This window comes from Pholis gunnellus (genome assembly GCF_910591455.1).
Source record: "Pholis gunnellus genome assembly, chromosome: 8".
Classification (NCBI taxonomy): Eukaryota; Metazoa; Chordata; class Actinopteri; order Perciformes; family Pholidae; genus Pholis; species Pholis gunnellus.
In genome coordinates, this window is record NC_136534.1 from 5,574,112 (window position 1) to 5,602,093 (window position 27,982).

General features: G+C 41.7%; 1 protein-coding gene across 1 annotated transcript; it reads left to right on the forward strand.

Moving 5' to 3' along the window:
• The first annotated feature begins 50 nt into the window (after positions 1–50).
• Positions 51–27,967, forward strand: taf2 (TAF2 RNA polymerase II, TATA box binding protein (TBP)-associated factor). Its single transcript, XM_079163848.1, has 27 exons — positions 51–890; positions 1,138–1,192; positions 1,785–1,945; positions 4,301–4,419; positions 4,657–4,798; positions 5,073–5,304; positions 6,761–6,945; positions 7,161–7,274; positions 9,835–9,934; positions 10,821–10,906; positions 11,043–11,178; positions 11,450–11,604; positions 11,974–12,088; positions 12,509–12,618; positions 13,466–13,531; positions 13,675–13,801; positions 14,471–14,596; positions 16,456–16,596; positions 16,730–16,840; positions 17,781–17,974; positions 18,980–19,119; positions 19,633–19,702; positions 20,409–20,518; positions 24,337–24,566; positions 25,155–25,319; positions 25,507–25,609; positions 25,723–27,967. The coding sequence occupies exons 1-27, from the start codon at positions 841–843 to the stop codon at positions 26,019–26,021; spliced, it is 3,642 nt and encodes a 1,213-aa protein (XP_079019974.1). The 5' UTR covers positions 51–840; the 3' UTR covers positions 26,022–27,967.
• Positions 27,968–27,982: the final 15 nt, after the last annotated feature.

A 27,982-nucleotide genomic window follows, 5' to 3' on the forward strand; every position in this document is an offset into this window, starting at 1 on the left:
AGCAAAGAAATTTGTGGTAGTAATGCAGTGTTAAAAGCATACCTAGTCTCCACACACTTGCGGAGAGGCGCATTATTCAGCAGAGCTGCACTATGCGCGCTCTCGCGAAGCTCGTGCACTGCTCAGTGGGCAGGCAGTGTACGCCCTGCTCTGACGTGTCAAAACATTTTTTGGATTTATAAATTAGATTCATTCGCATTTGTTTTAGAAATAATTACATACATTGACTGTCGTATGTGTGCTGTACATTTTGGCGGTTGCCTCTTGATATACAAAAAAAGTATTTGTTGTAATTTATTTTACGCGGGAGGTCAAAGGTTACTAACAAAATGGCTGCACTCACTGGAGCCGCGAACACAATTCCATCAGCAGCCGGATAGTGAGGGGATATTTGGATGTTTTGATCCACGGCGACCGAAGCAATCATTATTAGGACATTATCTGTTTTGTACTATCGACTGCTTGTCATGGCCGACTTATATTTATGGATACGTCCATTGTGTTTGCAATAAAAACACCGTACAGCAATCTCCGGGTGAAACGACCGAATGAATATAAAGCAGTCATTACAGAGGGTCGGACGTTAGTATAGTTACAGTGCCGGTTTTTTAATTTGTCTGCGAGCCTCGGTATTCCGTTAACGTCTCATGAAGCGAACGTTTTTGTTAGTTTCGCTTTACCTTGGAACGCAACTTTTTTCTTTTAACTTTGTTGTACTCGGAGCTTGCTGAATCTTGGCAAAGTAACGTTAAACCAACACGACTGCTGAGAGGAAAGCATCGCGGAGCGGTGTTGTGCCATGTTGAAACTACAGTCAAGACGCAACAACACGCAACGAGGATGAACAGGAAGAAGGATAAAGCGTTTGAGAGCCCTCGCCCCTATAAATTATGAGTATTCGTTGTACAATGTTGGCGTGGAATGAATGAAACGGGTTGCAGTCATGTTGAATAGTAACGTAAAGCACAGCTAACGTAACGCTAGCTTAACATTAGTAGCATTTGCATAGAGTACGTTAACTGTTGCAGGCATTGACGTTACTTCAAGTACAAACAGTTCTCTGCTTGTTGAGTGAGAGGTAGTATCTAGTTGAGTTCATATCGCATGTTGACATTGTTTTTCTGTCGTTGCTTTTACGACCCACCAGGTGGTGTGCATCAACAACATCAACTTCCAGAGGAAGTCTGTCATTGTGAGTACACGAGTTAACTTACGCTACACCGAAAACTGTGTAAAAAGCCTCTGCAGTCTAATTCGTTCAGTCATTCTGCTGTGGTGAGAGACAACAGTTGTTAATATAAAACCAAGTTTCAATCTATCCAGTTAATGTTACTGCAGCCCTTGTTATACTATAGCTTATTGTTAGAGATAACTGCTCAACAATGTAGTGTTCCCTCTTGTTGTCCGCCTAACTTTACTCCTATTTACACTCATTCCAACCGGGACAATTATGAACTGCAATTACAAAGAATTACTTCATCTATTAAAAACGTATTACACTGATAACTCGTGTTTTTAAATAATGGTTCATAATTTGTATTTGCTAGATATTATTTAGGCGCCTGTTACTGTGTTACAGTCCTCCATAATTATGAGAAACCAAAGTCACAAGGGCTTGGAGAGACTTTGCTGCTGTGATAAAGCCAGCACAGATACTGGTGTTTAGGACATTTTGGGGGTTTAACGTTGTACATCTTGGGGTTTTAATCCAGACACCGAAAATCACTTCAGCTGCTAATGACAACTGTTTAAACCAACTTCTTCTTCTCTCTTGCCTCCCTTAGGGCTTTGTTGAGCTGACCATCTTCCCCACAGTGGTCAACCTGAACAGGATCAAGCTCAACAGTAAACAGTGCCGCATCTACAGGGTCCGGGTCAATGAACTCGAAGCCCCATTCATTTACAACGACCCCACACTGGAGGTGTGCCACCATGAGTCCAAGCAGTGAGTATGTCGGTGCACATTTCAGTGTTCGGATTGTACGGAGTTCCGAAAACATTGGCTTGTAATTTGTGTCATGGGCTTCGTCAGGTTTCTACTTTTCATGGAAACCAGTTGACCAATTGTCATTGAAAAATCATGGAAAATGAAACAAAAAGTAAAATTGTCCTGGGAAATCTTTTGTTATCTTGGAAGATTATTTTAACATTGTCCTATTTTCCTTCACCTGAGAATGAACTGTAGGCAATCTATCAGAGCTCCCCAAAACGGATAACACTGCCATCTGAAAGGGCTGAGTTATGTTCAGGATCATATTAACGTTCAAATGGTACTTTATGGATGAGAGTGCTTTGAACAGGCTGCTATGTTGTGGAAACGCTGGGAACACACGTCCCATGGTAGCACATGCAGGTTGGATGACTTCACATAAAGTTGCTTTGAACAGTTGAATATTGTTAAATTGATTAGCATGTTTTGTTCAGTTGCTAAAGTTGACATGCTTGCTAGCTTTTATTGCTCGTAAATGTTTTAAGGTTTGTGATTCAACTGTGGCTCGGAGCAATGGTTTCACATGTGTGTTGGGCATTGTTGAGAGAGTTTGATTATAATGAATGGGAATCAGAGGTCAAAACAATGAATGGGAGTCCGAATCATCGCCTAAAACTGGCTAATGGTACTTTTTTATATTGCTTGCATCGTCTCTTCAAATGCAAAGTTAATGTTAAATAAACCTTATCGTGAAATATTGAACTTTTGTAGAGGTAGCTTCACAATAAAGTGAAGTGCAGTACATCTGCAGGTGTGTTTGCATCAGTTTATAATCAATTTGTCATCATTTCTAAGCATGTCAGAGATGATTTTATAGAGAAGTTATATCCATAGACTGCACTTGTTTTTAATCAGACTTCCATGAGAGAGGAACGTGGTAGTCGGTCTGTCACATCAGCTAGATCAGGGGTGGCCAACCAGTCAAAGACCAAGAGCCACATTTTTTACTGTGTTACCGCAAAGAGCCACATCATACACATGGGCACACATGAACATCACCCTATCCCTTCCTCACACACACACACATACCTTTGCTCAGCCAGATTTATTGTAAATGTCACACACCAACATGATAATGACAGAAATTGACTCCTAAGACCACAGGCCAGTCATTTTCAACAATGAACATTGTGTGCACTGTCTCACACAGACAAACTCTCAGTTCAACCAAGTCCACAAACAAAAATATAATAATTTACAATAGTGTTTTTCTTTTACTATGCATGTTACTTAGTGGGACTTCTGGCATTCCTTGCCTTGAACAATCCTCTTCAAATCTGGCTTGTATTCCGTTGTTGCCACTCGAAGCAATTCTTTCACATGGGTGTCAGTCAGAACAGATCGATGCTTTGATTTCACGTGTTTCAGGGTAGAAAACACAGACTCGCAGACGTATGTTGACCCAAACATTGACAGTATCTTAAACGCAGCCCGTTTGACATTGGGGTATTTTTTCATTGGCACACTTTTCCAGAACTCAATGGTCCCGTCCCTTAAAGCAGGTTTGAGTTGGTCCTCCTCACAAAGATCGATCATCTCTAACTCAGCCGCAGCCTCATCTGTGACTAGCGGGGCTTTCAAACAGTCCGTCTCGGCGTTAAATGGGTCGACGAGGAACGTAATCTGTGGCCGCACATGCGCGTTTGACGAAAATACCGTATTTAACTCAAGCGAAGCGAACACGCACATTAAAAAAACACAAATACAAACTTCGATATGAACGTAAGAGCCGCATGAAACCGGGCAAAGAGCCGCATGCGGCTCGGGAGCCGCGGGTTGGCCACCCCTGAGCTAGATCATCACTGAAAATGACCTGGAAAATAACCTTTAGAAAACAGTGAACCCTGTTTGAATTGTTATTCTACAAGTGAAATCCTTCTGTGTTGCAATAGATACTGTCAAATCTACTTTGTGTACTTACTTTACAAGTAAGTAAACAATGGTAACAACGTTAGCTAGTTGTATGGATAAGTGAAGGCAGAGAACACCAGATAAAAGTAATTGACTGAGACTATGACGAACTTTTATACAGATTTAAAGCAGCACAATAGCTCTCTTTATATTTCTGCCTCATCAGCTCCAAGGCACCGAACCATGTTCCAAATATTCATGCCTGAATAACTAGTAATAGTGAATTTATTTACTAGTCCTTTTGCCTTTAGGTTTGGGCGATATGATGATGTGTACACTAGACACTAGACACTAGACACTATACATTTGTAAGCTGTCAAATTGGATTTGGATAAACTTTGAGAAACCGTGAAGGCAATATGACTATTTTGTGTACGTTTTGTGTGTGCATCTACGTAGGAGGAATCTCAACTATTTCTCCAGCGCATACACCGCAGCAGTGAGTGCTGTGGACCCCGATGCAGGACACGGGGAGCTGGTCATCAAGGTCCCCTCTGAACTCTGGAAACAAGGAGATGGTAAGACAAACAAAAAATCAAAAAGTTGAGGATTCAGAAGTGTTTTCTTTTTTTGCCAAACCAAGACTAACATAACTTAATTCATAACTTACTGTCCCTTTTTAAAATGCCATCATCTTCACCAGATTTCTATAAAGAAATGAAATTCCAAATGAAATTAATCTTGGATTATTGACAAGAAAGGAGCCGTGAGAATGTGACCGATACACCAATATATCTGTGTTTTTGTGTCTCCAGATTTGAAAGTCTTAAAGGTGTATATTGAGTTTTCCCTGGACCAGCCAAAAGGAGGTCTCCACTTCGTTGTTCCTGATGTGGAAGGCAGCATGGCGGAGAGAGGAGCTCATGTGTTCTCCTTTGGATACCAGAACTCCACCAGGTCTACAAACAGTTTCTAACATTGACTTACAGTAGTTGAGTCAAATAATGACACACCTTAAGTACACTATAATAAAGCCTTGTAGTGCGTCATGTAACAACTCTAAGCTCAGTATCTTCACTCCTTTTCTCTTTGGACATTTCCTACACTCTTGTCCACTCTCTCATTTAATAGCTGACCATCACAGTCTACCATTAAAGCCCATAATAGCAGTGGTTGGTGCATTCATTTACGTGCATGTGCTCAAAGCTCATCATATTGTCCGCTGCCCCAGATTCTGGTTCCCCTGTGTGGACTCCTACTCAGAGCTGTGTACGTGGAAGCTGGAGTTCACCGTGGACGCTTCTATGGTGGCCGTGTCGTGCGGCGACCTGGTCGAGACCATCTACACCCATGACATGAGGAAGAAGACTTTCCACTATGTCCTCCCCATCCCCACCGCGGCCCCCAACATCTCCCTGGCCGTGGGGCCCTTTGAAATCCTCGTCGATCCCTACATGCACGAGGTGGGTTTGCAGTGACCAAGTGATGGGTTTAAATGATGATGTGCCTGCATGTAGTTCGGGATGCTCAACTGGCCAGCCAGCGTGTCTCCGATTGATTGGAGTGAGACGAGGAGAAAAGGTGATCTTCGCAGTAAAACATCTTTGATGTGACGTGTCGAGTCTTGGCCAATCAGCGTTAAGATGTCTACAGCGTCTTTCCCTCCGTGGTCATAATAGCTTTTAAGATAACTTAAAGTGAGGCCCAGATACTGATGAGATGATGAGGTCAAAGAGCTTCAGGGAGAGGATGCTGTTTGTGTAGCGCAGCTTGACGTAGGGCTGAGCTGTAGTGGAGCTGGGCCTGGAAAAAGGTGGAGGTCTAAACAGACGCGAGTACAGCTTCCTGCTGTCACAGTGTTTTAAATACATTGATGAGGCAGGGTATGCTAAATGCAGCCTCTGCACCAAGGAGATAAAGTACAGCAACAAGGGATCACACACTGACAGACACTGTTCACTGTAATGACCACAGCCAGAGTAGATTATCATTTTAATTTAAATAATATAACTGGATTGAATGCATATTAATCGCAAATAGAAGATAGGCTACAATCCTAACAGCTTTACAGTGGAAGTTAATATTAAGCCATACAGTAACAGGGTTCAATGAAAACTAAGCACTTTATTTGTATAGGCGATGGTTCTTGCTACTCCTGCTATTTTTTTGTTTTTATTTCACTAAAACTTTTGAAAATGAGACCTCGTTCTCAATGGATTTTGTCTAAATGAAGGTTAATTATAATAATATTGATAGAAAAAAAACAACTAGCCAGCTTTTCAGCTAGAGCTGAAATACTGATTAATCACTGAATAGTAAATGAATTAAGTAAATATTGTCTTACCACTTAATTTGATTCTTAGAGTGCAGAATGCGACATGTTAAAGCTCATATTAATGATGTAATTAATTAATCAATTAATTCATTGACGTAATGCAGTCATATTTTGCCTGTCCTTGTATTTTCCAGTAATGGCCACTAGATGTCCCTGAACACACAGTAGCAGTGTTGAAGATGAACTAAATTCAGGAAAGTAGTGTATGGACTCGCTGCCTTTGTAATGTGCAATGCACTGGTAGTAAATGCAGCAGGGAGCCCTTATTCTTTCATTGTGACTAGGTTACATATTAATATTAGTAGGGGTCAGGAGCCCCAGGTTGGGAACCGGTGCAGCAAAGTGGACATCCTTGGTATTCTGTTATGATAGCTGTCATTAAATCAGACACAATACAAGGTATTAGAATTACTGTACCAATGTGCTCCACCATGGAGACCCAACTGTTTTGTAAATGGAATACCATGGGGTTTTAAACTTTTAGTCTTTTTCTATCGACATTCTTCACTTTTGATTGGCTTAGTCTGACTTTTTGGAATACACCCAAAAAATAACTTCAACATCGTACTTTGTCCCGTCCTCAGGTGACCCATTTCTGCCTGCCGCAGCTGCTGCCACTGCTCAAACACTCCATGTCGTACCTACATGAGATCTTTGAGTTCTACGAGGAGATTCTGACATGCCGCTACCCTTATGCCTGCTTCAAGACCGTGTTTGTGGACGAGGCCTATGTGCAAGTGTCCTCCTATGCTTCCATGAGCATCTTCAAGTAAGCATGAGATAGACTGGGGGGGGGTGGTGGTATCGGGTATGATAAACGTAAACGTGTCCCCACATGCATGTTTGTGCCGACATGCTTTTTGTGCGCGAGACTTTCCCGGCTTTGGAGAAGTCACAGTTTTTTCTGTGAGGATAATTAAGACATTTTGTCACTGTATTCATCTCATTCTCTCTGTACTTAAAGTTGTTGGCTTTGTTTTTCAGTACCAACCTGCTCCACAGCGCTATGATCATAGACCAGACCCCGCTGACTCGCCGCTGTCTGGCCCAGGCCTTGGCTCAGCAGTTCTTTGGCTGTTTCATCTCCAGGATGTCATGGTGAGACCCAACACAGTGAGGCGTAAACAGAATTGAATTCATTAATCTAAAAATAAGGCCTTAATAAGTCAGAAGTAGGCTTTTATAAAACACCAATCGAACAAGTCAACTGGTGGAGTACGAGACTTATTCCAACACAATGTTCCTGCCCACACGTTTTGCATGCACACGATGGCCTACATCAGCAAGTTGGTCTTACATTTTATTCCACATGGCATAAAAGAAGTCTAAATAGGTGTTCAATCTAACTTGCCATAACATGTAGGACTCCTATGCACAAATTAGATATTTTTGTTCTTTTATTTGAAACTTCTATACGAACAAAAACAACTGCCTCACTTGAGTTAAAAACTAAACATTTAAAACCGTAAAACTAAAACGCTTTCAAAATGGAAGCTTCAAGGTTCCTCAGAACAATGAGTTCAAGTGTTGAAAGTGGTGCGAATAAATTGCAGCCGGACTTCGGTAAGTGCAATATACAAATCACACAAATTTGTGTTTTAGAGAAAACCAAAAGGAAAGAAGACTTGACTTTTGCATTTTAAAAAGCTGACACAACACTATCAAAATACATTTCAGCGTGCAAAAAGTTCTTCCTGGTTGGGGTGCCTCCTCCTGCTCTGTATTTTCAACCGCCCTCTCCTCCTCACTTCACTTCATAGACCGTCGTATCGCCCAACCCTACTTTGAAATATTGCTGTCAAAGTTGGTCACTCGGCACTGATCTGCTGTGCGCGAGAATCCCTTCTCCTCCACTTTATTTGGCATATTCTCTTGCTTGGAAACAATCTAACCCGAACCCGCAAGTGGTATCGGACCATAGATTACTGCGACCGCAACTGCCCAAACGAGCTGCACAAGAGTTTGATTAAGACAAACTCAGTGTTGACTTGTAAAAGCGCCCTAACACGCTCTAGTGCTGCTAGTACCGGGGAGAGGAATGCTTGGGTGTCCTTCCTTTACCTCCTCTCGTCCTCCATCCTCTTCCCCTCCTCGCTGACCTCTAAACACACGTCAGATGTGGGGCTTTTGCTTGCTTGTGTTGTTGAGCCGGCTGGTGTCGTGTCAGAGAAGGCCTCAGGAAAGTCAGATCTCTTTGATTTTAGCAAAGCTTGGCGCTGCCTGAAAGCAATTAATCAGAGTGGGGGGTTAACTGGGGCCTGTAATTGAAAACAGGCCGAGCTCAGTAGCCCGTCAGACATTAAAGAGAAGGCACAAGAAACTGCTCTTTTCTAAATCTGCTAAACCGCATTGACAGACAGTGAAGTGGGAATGATCTTTAGAAAACAAGATTACATTTGAATCTCTCCCTGTCTGTCTAATAGAGGATGAGGCAGGTTGTCTTCTGACACTTATCAGTAGTATCTGAAGTATTTGTTGGCTAATATTCTGTGTTTTGGGGCTTTCTGCAGTTTCCCAAGTCTACTTTTCAAGAAAGGTTTCTTAAATCCTAAATAAGAATCATTTAATTAATTTATTGCCAAGTAGGTTTTCACATGAAATTGGTATTAGTACATAACATAAACACAGTGAGAGACAATGAAATAATAAAAAAATTAAATAGAAAAATCAAGAACTATGAATATATGAAAATACAATAAAAATATGAAAGTACAGACCATCCTGCGATGGATCACACCAGCCATACATCCTCCTACACCTGGGAAAGCACTCAAAACCCTTTCTGTGGTAGTTGCTGCTACAGTAAATGTCTCCAGGACCACATTTTGACACGATGACTCAGACAGACTCACAACGCTGTCGTGCCTGGTGAGAATACTAAAAACAATCTATACAATATATCAGAGAGACAGGATATTCCACAGTAATTAATAGTCAATCATCATATGATTTATTGACAGTATTAGGGCCAAGAGTGGATCAAATCTGTACAGGAAAATACTTCCATACTCTCCCATTATGTTGCTTTTTGCGGGTAAACAGATGAAATCATCTTTACTACATATTAAGTCCGACTGGATTCCGTTCAACATCAAGTGGTGAAACCACCACGGGTGAATCAGCATATTGTGTCTTTCTTTTTTTTTCTTCTTTTTTTTTTTACAAGCTAATAAAACCAGGCTGATAAATTATGAGAGTTGTATCTGCCATGCCAAGTTTCTTCCTAGGAAAAACCACACGGGTAACTTTCACAATTACCCAGTGATGAAGTGTGGCCTTTAAATAAAAGGGTGTCCACTTTGAAAGAGCTCAAAGCAGGTTTGCTCTCAGTTTCAAGGTGTCTCAAAACTGCTTATTCCTATTTATTCTGGCCCGATTGTGAAGTAGCCTCACCCTTCTTGGTAGCCATACGTCACATGCTAAGAAGAGGAACCTTTAAGTCTCGAGTGATTGCCGGTCTGAAGTTAATTCATTTAAAAATTGTTGACATAAACAGCACTTCGATTGCTGCTATTCCTTCTGAATAATTCCATTCAAAGGTTGTACATACACCATGAAGGGAACTAAACCCACCCTGAGGAATTGATTGTTATTTTTTCAATGATTTGTACTGTGTAAGCTTTGACTGCAGTGACTTGATGTGTTGTTGCCTCTGAAGGGCTGATGAGTGGGTGTTGAAAGGAATCTCAGGCTACATCTACGGCCTCTACCTGAAGAAGACCTTTGGAGTCAATGAGTACCGCCACTGGATCAAAGAGGTAACAGCTTTTCTGTCAACTGTCATAACTCTTACAAGGTCTCTCCAGGGAATTGGTCTGCGGAGGCGGTAATAGAAGCCGGAGTGATGCACTCCTGCAGTGCATCAGTGAGGTTTTTTTTTTTTTTCCTAACTATTAGTCCTTACTTATGTAATCGATCGATCGATCACCTGTTAAATTGAATCTATCCTGATGTATCTCGTCTTGTTATCAATTTAGTTGCTCTAAAGGGTTGCCACTCATTCATTATGGTACCTTTGCTGTGTGATGTAGCGCCACTGCTTGTTTTAAAGGGACAGTGTGTAGGATTTGGTGCTGAATCGCCTCCCTCAGAGGCCGTCCTTACCATAATAACACTCCTTTAGCAGCAGTGGAAGTCAGATGGTGGCTTTCTGAACCTCCGTTGTGCACTCTGCAGCTCACGTTACCGCAGTTTTACAAGCGTGTCTGAGAACTACGGTGGCCTTCAGGTAACATTAAAAATGCAAAAGAATCTCTCCAGAGCCAGTGTTTGGTTTGTTCGTTCTACTGTGGAAACATGGCGGTGTAAAGGCACGGTCACATATTTGCAAAATTAACATACGCCTACCGTTCACCTCCATTTTTTGCAAGTGAATGTGTGAAAAAAACTCTAATTTGAATCCTCTCATGTTTGAAAAAAACACAACAATTCTTAGTTTCAGTTGATTATAATGAAATCATAGTTATGAAACACTATATTCCATATCTGCTAATAGATCCCCCAAAATTCTACACACTGGTCCTTTTTAATAAGCATAATATTTCATAATGATGTGTGATGGCAGATAAAAAACTGAATTTAAATGACTGAATTCTTTCCTGAGCTTTTGTAAGTGTTAATAAAAGTTATTTTGTCATTTACCAGGAGTTGGACAAGATTGTGGAATATGAACTAAAGATGGGAGGAGTTCTGTTGCACCCAACCTTCAGTGGAGGCAAAGAGAAGGACAAGTAACACATTCCATTTCAATTTGAATCCCTATGCATCAATTACAGTCATTTAATTTGAACAATTTATATATAAGTAACAAGTCATTTTCTGGATCATAACTACATAACACGCTGACCAAACCTTTTTTCTCTTCAGCCCAACTCCCCACCTCCACTTCTCCATCAAGCACCCCCACACTTTGTCCTGGGAGTACTACAAGATGTTCCAGTGTAAGGCCCACCTGGTGATGAGGCTGATAGAAAACAGGATCAGCATGGAGTTCATGTTGCAGGTGAGACACAACTGGAATTTTATTGTTTTCTGCCCCCGTAATTGTCTAAGAAAGTTTTGCTGCTGCCTCGGTCCACAGCAGTACAATGTTTTTCTCCTGTGTCATAACCAGCTCATAACATGCTTCTCCAAACTGCCTACTGTAATCTACTGTGTGGATAAGTACCTCATACAACCCCACTTCAAAACATCCGAACTGTCTCTTTGACTTCATAACAAAAACTGGTTATGTCTTCATATTGAATTCTTGGTTTTCTGCTGTGCTCCTGTAGGTTTTCAACAAGCTTCTGAGCCTGGCGAGCACGGCCTCGTCCCAGAAGTACCAGAGTCACATGTGGAGCCAGATGCTTCTGTCTACTCACGCCTTTCTCAAATCCATCTCCAACGTCTCAGGCAAGGACATCGGCCCCCTCATCAAACAATGGGTGTATCCTTTATCTGTAGTGGACTTCTGTTTGCAAGCAAATGTAGTGATGATGTTCAATGAACCTGTTGCACTGTATGGCAGTCGGAAGCGTTCCAGGTTAAATGCTTAGTCATGCCAGACCTTAAATCATCTTTCCAAATAAAACACTTGGTAGGTTTGATGCCTTTCATAAGAAATGGAAACACCTGCTTAAAAAATCCCCACACAAGTTCATCATTTGCTCTTGAATTGAAAAGAAACTTACTACAGCTTCATCGAGTATCACTGCAGTATTATCAGTACATGTAGTCTGCTGAATGTTCTGTCACCTGGTTCATTTTTTCAGGCTCTCCTTGGTTATCTTGGTTAACTTTAACTCTTTGTACTCAGAGATCAAAGTTCTGTGGTGAAATTCTTTGGCAGCTTTGCCTTCAATAGGAAGAGGAACGTGCTCGAGCTGGAGATCCGCCAGGACTACACGTCGTCTGGGACTCAGAAATATGTGGTGAGTGTTGAGATACATGTGGGAGGAATATATGTTGTCTGTGTCTAGAGCAACTTAAAGTCCGTTTGTAAAAGTTTCCAATTAAAATCAAGGTCTACTGCTGGCCACAAACCTAGGCTGAAAGCTTGCTGACGCAATTAGTCAATGAAATGCATTAGTTATTTTTTTACAGTGTGGATAAAAAAAAATGGAATTCCTCTCTGTAATCTTCTATGCCAGGTTCCAAATATGGCCCAGACGTTGCTGTTCTTTTCTGAAACAGTCTTGTCATGTTTGAAAACAAAAAGCCATGACTTAAACGGATCAATGAATCTAGCGTGTCATGTTACAGATTGCATGTCTGTAAGGCACTAGAAGTACCATCACATTTGCATAACTTATTATTATTTTGGCTGTCAAATGATCATGCGTGTCCTGCAGGGTCCCATCAAAGTGACGGTGCAGGAGCTGGATGGATCCTTCAACCATACGCTGCAGATCGAGGAGAACAGCCTCAAACACGACATCCCCTGTCACTCCAAGAGCAGACGGTGCCTACTACAGCTCAACACATGCTTCATTCTCTCATGATTACTCAATATTGCATTTGACATAGTTCATATCTTATTATATTACCCTTTATTATTACATTACACACTATAATCTACTGTATTATTATCAAATAATACAGAGATAGTTATTTATTATGTATCATATTATACTCTTTTCTAGTGTATGTTGTTATAGTAGTAATATTATATTATTCATATAAGAGAATAGATGTGATAGATCTCATGTGTGATCCTCTATCAGACTCCTTTACATATGGTGTCAAGGCAGTAGTTGACTTACTGCTAAAATGTTAATACACTTGAGTATTGCAATATTATATTTTGTGATACTGTATCTTAAAAATCTATTTTCAAACAATAGTTTACATGCGTAGATCTTTGGCAGACAGTGGTTCATTTTGTGTTGTGTTTTGATGTTGGATACTACAGGAACTGTAATAAATACATATGCAGATCCCACTGTTCGGATTGGATAACAAAACCATTTTAAGCATATGGCGGCGTTTTCTTTATACTATGACAGTTTTCCTAAATTTGATTTAAAAAATGTCCACTATTTTGCCTTTTTTACAGTAAAGCAATACGTCACAATATATATATAATAGATATATAGATATTTGTAACCCCTGTGTCACGATACGTATCGCATTGCCAGATTCTTCCTCTACAAAAGCCCAAAATCTCATCAATATGCCACTTTGCTTAGACAATAGTGCTGTTCAAGGGAAACAGAAAGGTTAACAACAAAGAGCTAAAAGGAAAACAAGAATGTAAATCTTGTATTTGTTGTCTAGTCACTGATCATTCTGTTGGTTTCCTCTTCCAGAAACAAGAAGAAGAAGATCCCTCTGATGAATGGAGAGGAAGTTGACATGGATTTATCGGCCATGGAGTAAGACGTCACCGTGTGACATTTTATCTAGGAATTTAGTGATTGTCCTGTCACTGTATGAATACATGATGTATTACTTGAAGGTAGATGTACCTGCATGAGTTGAGGTACTTCACTTTAACTTTAACTTGTTCCGTCTGCAGTGCCGACTCTCCTCTGCTGTGGATCCGCATCGACCCAGACATGTCCATTCTGAGGAAGGTGGAGTTTGAGCAGGCCGACTTCATGTGGCAGTATCAGCTGCGCTATGAGAGGGATGTAGTTGCACAGGTGGGCTAATGGCATGAGTGCAGCTCTCCGCACTGGCCTTTTTTTAACATTTGTAAATCATTAAACTAACTTGTTTTCTTATACAGTACATCCAGCTGGACCATATTGCCCTGCAGATTGTTCAGTTTTTTTTACCCACAGCTAAAGTCGGGATGGGAGTCCATAGCCGGCTCTATTTCGGATCCGAGTCCTGGTTGGCAAAGTACCCGGATTCACTAAGTTGTTCCAATAATAACCAATACTTTAATCTCTCCTCTCTCACTTTTATTAGCCAAAAGCGAATGAAAACATTTTGCTTCTCATTATTCTCTGCTGTCATGGTTTTAAGTTACTACGAGGAGCCTTTAACGGGTTATGAAACACTTCTGTCCACAGGGGACTGCCAAAATCAACACAAAATGAATATTCCTTACAGTAACTTTAAAGTTTTATTAACATTTCATACTATTTTTTTTTTTCTGCGGCTCATTTCATTTTCATTTTTTAGCTGCTACTATAAACTGGAGTGATTCAGCTTTCAACTTTAGAAGGAGTTATTTCAGCCTTTAGTTACTTGCTAATGTTGAAAGGTTAACATTATAAGATTGATAAGAGACTTGAAAGGATTTTGATCATTTTTGATGGAGTTTGATGTTCATCAGATGAGCTTGTGCCTTATCTCTCTGCTAGGAGGAGTCCATCTCAGCATTGGAAAAGTTCCCCACTCCTGCCTCCAGACTGGCTCTGACAGACATCCTAGAGCAGGAACAGTGTTTCTACAAAGTCCGCATGCAGGCCTGCTTCTGTTTGGCCAAGGTATGTGTCCGTCACTGTCTATATGTGCGTTTTGTATTTCAGCAACATAATGAGGGACGTGTGTCACATACTCACTTTATCAATTATACGCTATGTAGAGCACAACTGATTGGCTTTAATATTCTCCTCTGACTTGCTACAGAGGCCTGTGTTTGGTGAGGATGTGGGTGCAGTTTAAGGGGACTGGTTCTGTTGAGCCTTCTATGGGCCCGACTCAATATTGTTATTGAGACCTGATGACCCTGTAGGCTCCAAACACTCACGCACAACTTCATATTGAAACCTTTTTCTTTTCTTTGATAGACAGGTCAAGGGACATGTTTCATGAAAGGTTTCTCTGTACCGAATAGTTAGAAGCTCCAAAGTTTAATTTGTGACGTTGACACTTTAGAATTGTAAATTCACATTTGAATGCTGCGCAGTTTTCAAAAAAGTTTGACTTGGACCACAGCCACCGATAAGTCGCCTAAGATTTCTTTCGACGATTTGTTGTTTTTCATGCTAAATGACTTATTTCACAGAAACGTTTCTGGTCAACACAAGATTCAAAGTGGTGCTTTTGTGTGACACTTTGTGGAGACGCTCAGTTTTACTAATCGATTAGGCGAAAAAATCGTATACGCATCAGTCGACTAAGAATTTCTTTGGTCGAGGAAAGCCTTCGATTTCTTTTGAGGAACATTTTTATTGGAAGATGACAGTCTCATCTCTCTTTCATTTATTATTTTGCTAAAATTATTTTATATTCTGCTTAATATTGTGTGAAGAGCTACAGTATGAGAACAACATGTAACCTCCCAGCCAGCAATGCCACCCACTGGTTTAACTCTCGCTGCTCGGTTGACTGAATAATCCTATTCTGTGGCTGCAGGAAATCCTCCTTTCTCTGGATTTGGTCTATTCCAGCTTTAACCCCACTGGATTTCCGCCACTCGGGTTCCACCTGAACCAATATTTTCACAACATGATAAACTGAGAGGAGGTTGAAATGGCAGCACTTCACCTCTTTCATTATGCTGCTGTGTTTGGCAAAAGAACCCCCAACAGACTCCCATCGTAATGGCCTTTGGTATATACTGCACACAAGCTCGCACACACAGACTTACATACCCGCACTGACCACGAAGAGAATTATGACTGACCTCAGATGGACTTGGCTGCATTATGGTTGGTTGGGATGGCATTTACTTGCTTGTTATTGGTAGAAAATGTGGGAAGAAAGAAGGAAAAGCCTGGGGCTGAAAACTGTCTGCGTGTGTTTGTGCGAGTGTGTCTAACAAATGCCCGTTAAAAACTCTTTGACACACAAAAAAACACAGATGTGTCCGTGAATGTGTGCACACACTTCATACAAAAACATTCCGGCGTGCATGCCCCCTCTTTATTTACCTTACCAAATGACAACATCCTGTGTCAGTGACCCGTAGTCCTATATTACCACATTAACATAAATTCCCCAATATCCTGTTGGAACCCAAAGACCACTGGAGCCGCTGGTCTTCGTGCCTGTGGAAACCTCTTGTGCAGCTCATGTGTAAATGTGTCTTTTACTTTGTAGTTCAGCTCTCACCACAGGAACGGACAGTGAGGACATTGTTATACAAGTTACAATATACTCGACTTGTCATTTGTGTGCCGTTGCAATATTTCCCAAATAACTACCACAGCTCTTGAGAGAGCAGCTTATACGATCATTTACATTTTACTTTCCACAAGATTTTCAGAAAATGTTAAATTTGGCTATTTTACTTGGTTGCTGTCCTCCACATGTGGCAGTTTGAACAGAGCTGAGCTGAAGTAATTGACTAAAGTAGAATTGCGTTCTTCTCTTCTCTCGTGTGTGCATGGAAACCTCGCAGATAGCCAATGCCATGGTGAGCACATGGCAGGGTCCGCCGGCCATGAAGTCCCTGTTTACCCGAATGTTCTGCTGTAAGAGCTGCCCCAACATCGTCAAGACCAACAACTTCCTCAGCTTCCAGAGTTACTTCCTGCAAAAGGTACCGTCGAACAACCATCAAACTATTCTTTTACTGACAAGTTGATTTTTCAGCGGTGAAATTTCCCACTTAAATCGAGCTATGAAATTGTGTTTCTCCATCTTTTCTGTCTTGTCTTTGTTTTCCATGTCAGACGATGCCCGTTGCCATGGCGTTGCTTAGAGACGTCCAGAACCTCTGTCCCAAAGATGTCCTCAACTTCATCCTCGATCTCATCAAGTATAACGACAACAGGAAAAACAAAGTAAAGCCACACAAACTTTCATTCCAACAAAATAACTGTAAAAGTCGAGATAAAATGAACAATGCCCTTTTAACCCTCTGAGACCACGTCCCTGGTCACATTGGATCACAAAGAATGCTGAACAAAAATTACAAAACAAATCTATTTTCTTTGTATGTATATATGAAAATCCAATGATCTTTTCTTCCAGTAAAACTAAATATGATGTGTTTTTACATAAGCTAGTACCAACCAATAATATCATGACATCCATTCCTCAAACAATCTGCAACTTATAGCGACAATGGAGGAGGTCTTATTATAGGTCCAATCAAATGCAAAGAATTTGATTTGAATCCCTCTTGTAACTACACCGCTCAAATATTCTGTTTCACTGGGGAATATGTCACAATACAGAAGCTAAAGATACACTTTAACTGGGACTTTAAAGGGCCAGTGTGAGACAGTTTGAGGGAGCCATTAGCAGAAATGGAATATGATATTCATAGCTATGTTTAACCGTTGTGTTTGCGTTAGAATGAGCCCTTCATATCTGCATAGGGAGTGCAAAACCGTGGTACTACAAGAAGCCGTCTGACATCCTCCTTAAGTAGTGTTATTATGGTAAGGATGGCCTCAGAGCGAGCCCAACAGCGCCACTACGTAGTCTTGTACAGGTAGGAGTGAGCAGAAAGGTATTCTGTTAGTTGCAATCTGCAACCACACCACTGGATGCCACCAAATCCTTCACAATGTCCCTTTAAAGATGTAATCAATCATGGCCGATAGCCAAAAGCTAGCACATACACAGCATTTGTCATTCAAAGTAATTGAGTGGCATCGTAAACAAATGGTTTAAAACGTTCTTTGTTAAAACCCTAAAACCGTAGCATATTTACAGATGCTGACAGGAAATCGTCAGCCCCAGTGATCATCAACACCTTCTTCTGTCGATCTCCAGTTTTCAGATAACTTCTACCGTGCAGAGCTGATAGAAGCACTGACCAACTCCCTGACCCCGGCCATCAGCATCACCAACGAGGTGCGCACTGTGGACAATTTGAACGGTGACGTCCGTTTCATCTTGGAGGAAATCACTCGATTCCTCAACATGGAGAAACTGCTGCCGAGCTTCAGAAACACCATCACTGTCAGGTTAGGAGGTGTGTGTGTGTGTGTGTGTGTGTGTGTGTGTGTGTGTGTGTGTGTGTGTGTGTGTGTGTGTGTGTGTGTGTGTGTGTGTGTGTGTGTGTGTGTGTGTGTGTGTGTGTGTGTGAGATCTCTTGAAACACACTAGTTTCAGTTGTTAAAATATGAATTCCTGTTGCTGTAAACCAAGTATCAGACCAGGTGTGCACTGGGATCTTAAGCCACTAATTATTTTAGGGAGTTAGGATAAAGGATTCTGCCACAATAATTGGACAACAAAATGAGGAAAAACATTTTTCCAGGGTACAATAATTGTTTTGGAAAACACCAAAGTATTTGTAATTCATCTTATTCTTCACTTAAGCCTTTTCTTAAAATGTCAGAAAATACAAATGAAGATTGGTCTCCTATATACTACAAGTAATATAGTGTTGCATGCAGTGATATGTGAAAGTGTAGATTTATGGGACTACAGAAGAACTAAAGAACATGCTTATATTTGTATTTATGTTAAGATGACGTTATCTGTTGATTCAAATATGAGACAAAATCTATCATTTGTCTTCAGTTGACAAAGTTTCCATGCTTATAAACATTCCTTAGGGATTAAAAAAAAAATCGTTTGATCTTTGGCATGTTAATCCCCTTGTTTATTGTACATCAGCTCAGTTTGTAGTTGTCATATTTTTTGTCAGGCACCTGAAGGCAGCACAGCTTTAATTTAATAGTAGACTTAAGTTTTCGATTCTGCACAACGCATATCCATCTGCCGCTGTCAGTTAACATACCAAATTAAGGACATAGAAGTTAAAGCTTGTTGGAAAGAAAGTCACAAGATTAGATTAATGTATTATTATATAATAATAAGGTATTATTTATATATAATTTATGCAAAAGGAAGAGCAAACTGTGTGTAATTATTTTGACGTAGAAGAGGCGTATTGCCCTTCTATTAGCCATGTTTTTGCATATATTTCACACACCTGTTCCCGTCCTCTTCCTTCTCTGCAGCTGTCTGAGTGCGATCCGCCAGCTTCAGAAGAACGGTCATATCCCCAGTGACGCGTCGCTCTTCAAGTCCTACGCCGAGTACGGACACTTTGTAGACGTTCGCGTCGCTGCACTGGAGGCTCTGGTGGACTATACTAGAGGTAGGACATTCATCACAAGTGTGCTATGATCAAAAATAAAAAGGCAGCTAGCCTAAACCTGCCAATTTCATTCATGTGACAGGCAGCATTTTCTTTTCATAACTTCAACTTTTTATTCTCTGAGAATTGAGAATTACTAAAATCATTTAATTAAAATGTGTTTAAATGTGCAAGTTTAGCATGAATAAATCCTACCTATTGTTTTAGTTTCGCCTCCGTGTGTTTACATTATTGCAATCAGTTGATTGCACACTTTACTCTGCTTTCATACCATAATTTGCCACAGCGCCTTTATGAGTGCAAAGTGGACTGCAGTAGATCCTGACACTAACTGAAAGTTCCCTAAAGAATCAAAATGGATTTGTGACAGACTGAAAGCTTCACACACTTTAAATGAAGACATCATATTTTAGTTTGTTATTTTGACACCTTCAGGACTAGGAGGATGCTTTGTCATATTCTTGTATCTAGGTTTGTTGTGTTCTCTCATTTATCTTTGTTTTTGTCCCGTAGTTGAAAGAAGCTCAGTGGAGCTGCAGTGGCTGCTCAACATGGTCCAGAATGACCCCGCTCATTATGTCAGGTCAGCTCACACGCATGCTCTCGTTTAACACGTATTCATGAAGTTACTAATTTAACGTTTGTTTGTCATTGAATGTTGTCGTCCCAAAAGTGTGTTGTCAATTATGTTGCACATTATGCTATTACATGAAACGGCAATGCAGCTAGAATATTAATTGCTAATAGTCTGACAGCTGTAAATGTGGGGAATTCAGATGTTTGTCATCTTGTCACACTTACTTAGTCACATTTTTTATAGAATTTACAAAAGAAAACAGGCTTTGTCATCAGAAATCCGAATGAGTTGAGTGTAAAAGTAAATGAATGTCACTAATTTCCAAATATCATCTCTAATCAGGAATTTATTTTTTTAATCGACCCCATCAGAGGCCTTAATTGATAAGTTCACACCTTTTTCAAGTCTGTCTTAATACAATAATTACATACCCATATGTAGACTTCCTGAAGCGATTTCCCTTTTAAGTAAGGAGTGACAATACACGGATGACCTTTAACTTCCGGCTGAAGATGATATGAGGCTCTGACAGTCTCAGGTGGACAGATCACCCCTCTGCTGCGGCTCAGTTCGAGACAGAAATCTCTTGTGGCAGCAACCAGTACACCTCCTCTGCTGTTAAAGAAGGCTGTAGTTAATGCTAAATGACTGACGAACAGCCAGTGTGGATTTTCATTTTCATGTCTGCATTTCTTGTTTGTTGTTCAATCAGACATAAGATCCTGGGTATGCTCTGTAAGAATCCACCTTTCACCAAGACGACAGACTCAGCTCTGTGTAATGAAGCTCTGGTCGACCAGCTCTGGAGACTCATGAACTCAGGTGAGACACACACACACACACACACACACACACACACACACACACACACACACACACACATCTGCACTTTTTATGAAATGACAGGATGTAAAGTCCTCATGACATCGTGTTGTCATTCAGTCAGTCAAGCTGCCCTCCTTTTAAAGGGATAGTTCGCAGGTTCCTTTCCGCCAGACGGCCCTTTCCAACGGGAAGGCCGTTGTATCCATCTATGCTCGCCAAAGCCACCAGACTCCATTGAAACAAACCAGTAGTTTTTCTTCCCAGAACACAGGGGTTTGCTGGCCGTCACTGTACTACTGTATGTGTATTTTATCAATCTGATTTGAGGAGCTTCTCACTGGATATGACCCAACATCGTTCACGTCATTGTTGAGCAGATGGTGACCGTGTGTCAGGAATGTGGTGAACAAAGCTGTACCATGCTGAAGAAAGGTTTTGCTAGCCTGCCACTGTGGCATCAAAAACAAATAAGGCACTTCCTGTCTGTTTCCATCTTTCCCTTTTCCTGCCAAATTCACAACCTACTGGTGCCGGCAAGACCCCTTCCAGATTTAGCTGCGTTACGGACTTCATTTCAAGCACATTTTCTAAGAACTTCTAAAGCTTAAGCCTCTTAAGCCCGACTCAGTAACCAGGCAGGAAGTTGAGTCCTACATGGTTCTTGTTTTTCATTGCCAGAGATCAACGAAAACTAATTTGCTTCCCCTCTGCTTTACGGAACATACTATTGTCAGTGTTCAGGGACCTCGTTGTTTTGGTTCTCTGTGTTGTTCAATAAACAGAGAGAAGCCCTTCCATTGCTACAGCATCCATTCCAACCAGAGCGCTTTTACAGTAAGGATATAAACAACCATGCTGCATCTGTTACCATCTCATTGATACAAAAAGAGGTGATAACAGACGGCTTTCTGTCGTTCAGATGGACAAAGGCGGAGATAAAGTAGTTTCCCTTTCCACATGTGTACTACTGGACAGACTTCTGTCAGACTGCTATGCTGCTGTTGCACAACACACTGACACCGTTTGAACGTTCTCTGTAATCCTCTAATGGATCCCAAGAGGTTCTGAGTGAACTCTAAATGAATCACTTGTGTGTCTCAATCAGCTTGTTTCCAGACCTTTGCTTTGCTCTGTTCTAGAAGAGGAAAAAGGACAAACTTAGCTACAGTTCATCATGTGGTAGAAAGTGGAGTTGTTGGGAATAGCTGCACAGTCTTGCCTCATTTCCAGTTCCACTTGCTTACGTCCATATACATTGCTGTACATTCAGTCCCAGCCACGTGTATTGTGCATGTGCTGGTGTGATTTTAATTTATTCTGTAAAATGTGGAAAACAAACTGAAAGATGCCTTTCACAAGTTTCCAAAGCCGAAGGTGACTTCTTTAATTAGCTTCTTTTGTGCGAGCAACAGTCCAAAACACAAAGATATGCTTTTTACTATTATATAAAACAGGGTCGATGGTACACTTCCTTTATTTTAGCTTTTTACTGGAACACTGCTGCTTTGTCCTGAATGCATGTTGTAAAAGTATCTTACTGCTACCTTCAACAGTAGTTCTATTATGTCACATCCTCATCATTGATATTAATTGGTTTCAATTAAGTGGCAATTCAATGTGGAAGCGGCTTAAACTTGCATTCTTCAACAGGGGGCGACTCCTCTGATTGTATAGAAGTCTATGAGAAAATGACCACTTCTCTCTTGATTTATTACCTCAGTAAACATTGTAAACATGAGTTTATGGTCTCAATCTCTAGTTTCAAGTCTTCTTCAATACAGCATGATGTTCATTTAGTAAACGATGGTCCATTTAGAGTCAAATCGACTATAAAGCGGAGTATGCTTTAGGGCGGGACTACTTGATTGACTGACAAAGTTGAACTCGAGCCTTAAAAACCATAGTCCACAAACCAATGGGTGACATCACGGTGACAATGTCCACTTCTTATAAACAGTCTATGGTTACAATCTAAGAGGTCCACATGCCAGGTCCCTGTAAAGATGTTCTTCTTGTAGCACTTGGGTGTTTTTATTCCCCTAAATTAGTAGTATTATCATGTCATAGTCGCAGCTATTTGGTGGGGTTGTTGTTGGCTCCACTGTCCTCCTTGTTCATTGTCATCGAAGGGATCTCAGACAACTCCTATTGTTACGAGCTAACCACCGTCTGTCTCTAGAGCAGTTGAAAGTAGCACGTTCTCCATGGAAGTGATAGCACTTCAGTGTTTCGTATCCAATATTCAGCTTCCTGTGTTTTTCCTTCATTATTATCTGGTCATAGGTTAAGGTCTACTTTTTGGCGAAGTGCCTCCGCCATGTACGCACACAGCTCTGCCCTGTATTGTGTCCTCGGGTTTCATTATTTTTCTCCCTTCCAGGGGGTCCTATGTGTCTCTCAGCCAGCCGGGCCATAGCGGCTCAGCGTGCCAATCCAAATACACACCATCTCAAAAACCTCAAATACAAGTATACGTTCACAATTCCATATTCCTGAAGGGCACTGGGCTCTTGTTGCGGCGTGTTGTCCAATTTATTGACTTACAAGCTTGAAGGACGACCAAAGATATTCATGATCATTATTTCCAGTGAACTTTTGTTTGCCGGTCAGTCGGTGTGGGTGGCTGCTGGACAGCCCGACTGTGCTGCCAGTTTAAATACAGTGACCAGAGTGTGGTACACTATAATACTATGTTGTGAAAATGTGTTGGTGGTTTTATCCCCCCCGCCCCCAACCCTAACCCACAGCCCCCACGTGTTAAACACACACACACACAGGATGATGTTTCACTGGCTGAAGGTCGGTGCCGTAAGAACACAAACTCAGCGTGCGTTCTGCTGCTGTTCAAGTCATTTATTTCAACCTCCTTCCAAAGGCCCTCCCCCCCCCCACCACCACCACCACCACCACCACGTTAGGCGCCTGCGGGGCCTTTGGATTGTCAGCTTCAACAATATCTGTTGTTTAATTCATTCTGAACTCTCTACACACTGCTACTCCAATGACTCATATAATCACAGTCATAGTGATAATTAGCCCTCATGTCATTGAGAGCCAATTATCTCGTATTTAGTTCACATTGTCTCGGTTGGAATGACAAAATGAATTGTGTGGTTGAAGAACGTTCAGCTCAGCATTAATGGCTGGGGTATACTATAAAGTTAGTCGTTTGCACCACGACTGTGTCTGAAGGCACAAAATCTTGATAGTGCCAGATTACAAATAACTTAATCACGGCCTGTGGTCGCAGCACTTGGTTGTGCACGTCTGCATTCAAATGTTTGTGCGTGGGCAATCAGAGCTTCTCAGACGTGACTGTAACAAATAGTTCACTGATAAAAGCTTTATCGACATGTTTTTAAATTATTTCTAAATGTCTTAAAAATCTACATTTGAGTATGTATTTTGCAGCCAAATCTAATTGTTTATGGGGATATTCAATCTACAATTCGTTGTAATGCATTTAATACTTGATTTTGAGGTATGAGTTTACAGATAATAATCCCTCCTCGGCATTGTGGAGGTTGGTTTATGCCCTTTACAATCTTAGTCATCTTGCTTCTTCTCAGTACCTGTGGCGTTTCGGAGAATAACGGAACCAGCAGCACGCTCCTAGCTGTAAAGGCTAAGATGCCACGCACGAGTGTAAACAAAGCTCTAGATCGTCTTTTCTCCGTAGCTATCTTAGTTAACTGGTCAGTTACAAAGTGACACAATCAGCCTTTAGCACTCGTGAGTTCTACCTCATTCGATCGAACCAACCTTGCCTTTTGTTCTCCATCCCGCTGCCCTCACTTGACACCCTTTTTTCTCAGGCACCTCCCACGACTGGCGGCTGCGCTGTGACGCCGTGAACCTCTACTACACCTTGTTTGGTTTGACTCGACCCTCCTGCCTCCCCCTGCCAGAGCTGGGCCTCGTGCTCAATCTGAAGGAGAAGAAAGCTGTCCTGAACCCCACCATCAAGCCCGAGCTGGTGGTCGGCACTGTCATGGACACGCCCGCCAGTATAGGCATCCATGGCGTGGGCATGAGCTACTCAGCTGTAAGTGGTGTTGGGGGTCATTCGTCAGGATAGTTAGTGTCGTGTTAATAGGAAATGCACTGTACAGTGTGAACTACTGACTGAACTAGATTCAAAGTTATGTCTTGGTGGGTCGTATTCCTGTTTTGACCTCAGCAGCTTGAGTTCCGTTGGTTTCTATGCTAACGGTGATGTAATCAGCGAGCTGCTCGGTGGTCTGTTTTGAATGTCTGTGATTTATTAATGCAACATAACAAATCTTCAGATGGCACACAGATAGTAACTACTTAATAAAAACGGTGTTATCTTAGGTTGGATCTGTGTAATTATGGCTACTGTAGTGCTGCCAACTGTATTTGGCTGCACCTCATTCCCATTGCATCACCGTTGGGCTCACTTATCATCTCTCTGACTGCTGATTGAATCAGCATTACCAGCAGAAGTCTCACATGGAAGCAGGTTAAAGGGAGTGGGCTTTAATGAGGTACTTTTCCATAGTCTCATTCAGCGGTCGACAAAATGAAACAAAAATGGATTTTGGAGACTTTTATAAAGACAAATGTGTAAGCCATTTCACTACCCATTGAAGTCTGTGTTTGTGTCTGCCAGGTGGATGAAGAGCCAGATCCTGTCTCATTGGGGGTGTGTGGGGTGGGCCAGCCCTCTCTGGGCCTGAAGAGGAAGGCTGAGACCCCGCTGGGCTCCCCTCCAGAGCTGGGACAGGTACTGCAGCAACAGGAGGATGAAACACGAGGAGGGCGCTTCAAGATCAGGGTAACGGACTTTCTGTCTTTTTGTTTTTTTCAGGCTAACTAATGAACTACAATGAACTAAATGTTTGACTGAAATCTGCCATGTTCTCTTACAGCAACATCTACAAAGACATATACGAGTCATGATGATCTGTTTTTGATGTTAACACGTTATCTGGTAATTAACGTGTAGTTGTGGTTTGTTGTAGTTCAACACAATGGAAGATGAAGATATTGATATGGAGACGGTTCATGACAGTCAGGCCTTCATTCACCATCATCTCAATCTGTTAGAGAGGCCCTCCACACCAGGTGAGCACACAGACACACACACACACACACACACAGACAGATCATTCCGAAAAATAAATAAAAACCCCAATAACCTGGTAACACACACACACCTGCCCTTTTTCTCTTCCCAGGTAAAGAACCTCCGTCAGTCGAGCAGTCCATGCTGTCCATGCCCGCCACGCCTGTGCCGTCCTTCCCCAAGGAGACCACCTCCTCGTCCTCCAAACACGCCGGCGAGCACGGCCACCACCATCACCACCACCACCACGAGCACAAGAAGAAGAAGAAGAAGCACAAGCACAAACACAAGCACAAGCACAAACACGAGAGCAAGGAGAAGGAGAAGGACAGAGAGAGGGACAACTCCCACGCCTACAGCAACAGCCCGGCCAGCGGCAGGTCCCTGCGCTCGCCGTCTCTGTCCGACTAAACCGTCTGGGGGCAAAGTTCGGCTTCCCACTGCTACTGGTTCAGTTAGGGTGAACTGGTTACATCCGTCTTGCAGTAGCAGGCGTGCGTCTCTGGTGAGCAAAGAGACACAAAATAGAACGCGAAAGGCTTTTAGTTTATCTAAATATTCTCTACTCAGTGCTGTCATCATACAGGAAGAGTCATGTGGACAACGTGTGAAAGAAAAGGATGCTGTTCCAAGTGTTGTGTTCCTCAGATATATTTCAGGGCTGAATTCCTCAGCAGAAGCAGCAGTCCGTTTTTGTTTGAGAGAGAGGAAACGCAGACTTTTGAACTGAGGCTGCAATGTCAACCCTCCAGAGGCGTCCTTGTATCCTCGCACAGTCACGGCCTGCAGAAGTGTGTGGACTTTAGACCCCGCTTCCAATCTGTCTGAGGCATGCAACCACAAACACCTCTCTCCACAAACAGGTAAAAACCTCCTTTCCCCCACGTAGACACCGCTCTGGTGTGCCTCATCCCCACAGCTCAATCCCAGCATTCAGTGAGCGGCTTCTGAGGGGGAACCGTGATGTGGATTAAACCATTCTGCCTGGACTGGCCCTCCGGTGTCTTTAACATCCTGCAAATGGCATTTCCCCCCTCGTTTTTCTCCCCGATGAAAATTAAAGCAGAGAAATGTTCTGTACAGTTTGTACTGTACAATTGAAACTCAAGTAATGCTTGTGTTTTCTTTTAAATATATATTTTTTTGTTTCCCAACTGGCGTCATTGAGGATGTTTTAACTAGATTGACTCCAGCTCCATAAAAAAGGCATTTAGTGCTGGGTTTACTCTGGCGCTGTTTCCTTGGTTGGATTAAACAATGGAAAGAACATGCAGAATTCAATATTACCCATTTAGGGTATCGAAATAGTGATGCAAAGTGTTTAAAGAATGGGTTTCTTGTTTAATCAGCCTCCTAAATGAGTCTTGCCTTGCCTAATACGATGAACAAAAGACAAAGTCCTACATTGATGAAATAGTCCCTGTCAGCATTTATTCCTAGTCCACACCTGTGAATCATCCTGGCTACTCTTGTCTCCAGATTTCCCCTGAAGGTTGTGAATTCCCTTCTTGGGATTAAAAACTGCTTAAAGGGTTTATTCCTCTTAGACACAATAACCTACTGAAAGCTACCAGACAATGCTAGTAGATACAAACCATGACGAGAGATCACGTAGAATGCACAAGCTTCATGGAGAATTAAGGATGCTTGACCTAGGAATTTGACCCTAATATTTTCTATGCTGCAATTTGTTTTGTAAGATTTGTTGATTTCATTTTAAATAAATTGAATGCAATTTAATTTGTATTAATATTTGTGCCAAAAGCAATACAAGAACGAGCAATAATGCTGCTTTTGTGTAAAATGGGTTGTGGCAACTTTTGAGGTACATGGAAGACATTCTACATTATTTTCAAACATCAAACTGGGTGTGTTCCGACCTTCATCTATAAGTACCTATTACAACCCCACATCAAAACATCGGTGTTACCGTTATACACCTCAGGAGAATAGTTTAACCATAGCAACAACCAGAATCAGACCCTGGCCCATAGCTATAGCCCAGTCAGACTAATTCATTTATCTTAACATTACTGCCAAGATACTTCAGGGCGCGTTTCCGACAGTGACAATGACGTATTTTAACCAGCATTTTACAACATTTAATTGTACTTTTTGTTATGATTTTATAAGTACTAGCCATAAGAAGTGGGGTCTCTAAATTAGGGTAGTTTACGTTGGGACCCCACTTCTTATCACCCAAGTCTTTATACTTTGGGAAGAAACCAGATCACCTTGAGAAAACTCAAACCTAAGACCTTTTTTGATGTTCGCAATTGTGCCACCCTCACCCACTCAAGGGGCCTCCCTAAAATTTGGTATTCCCCCCGGGGGCGGGGCCTCACGTCCTGCATGCACTCGCCGGCTTGCAT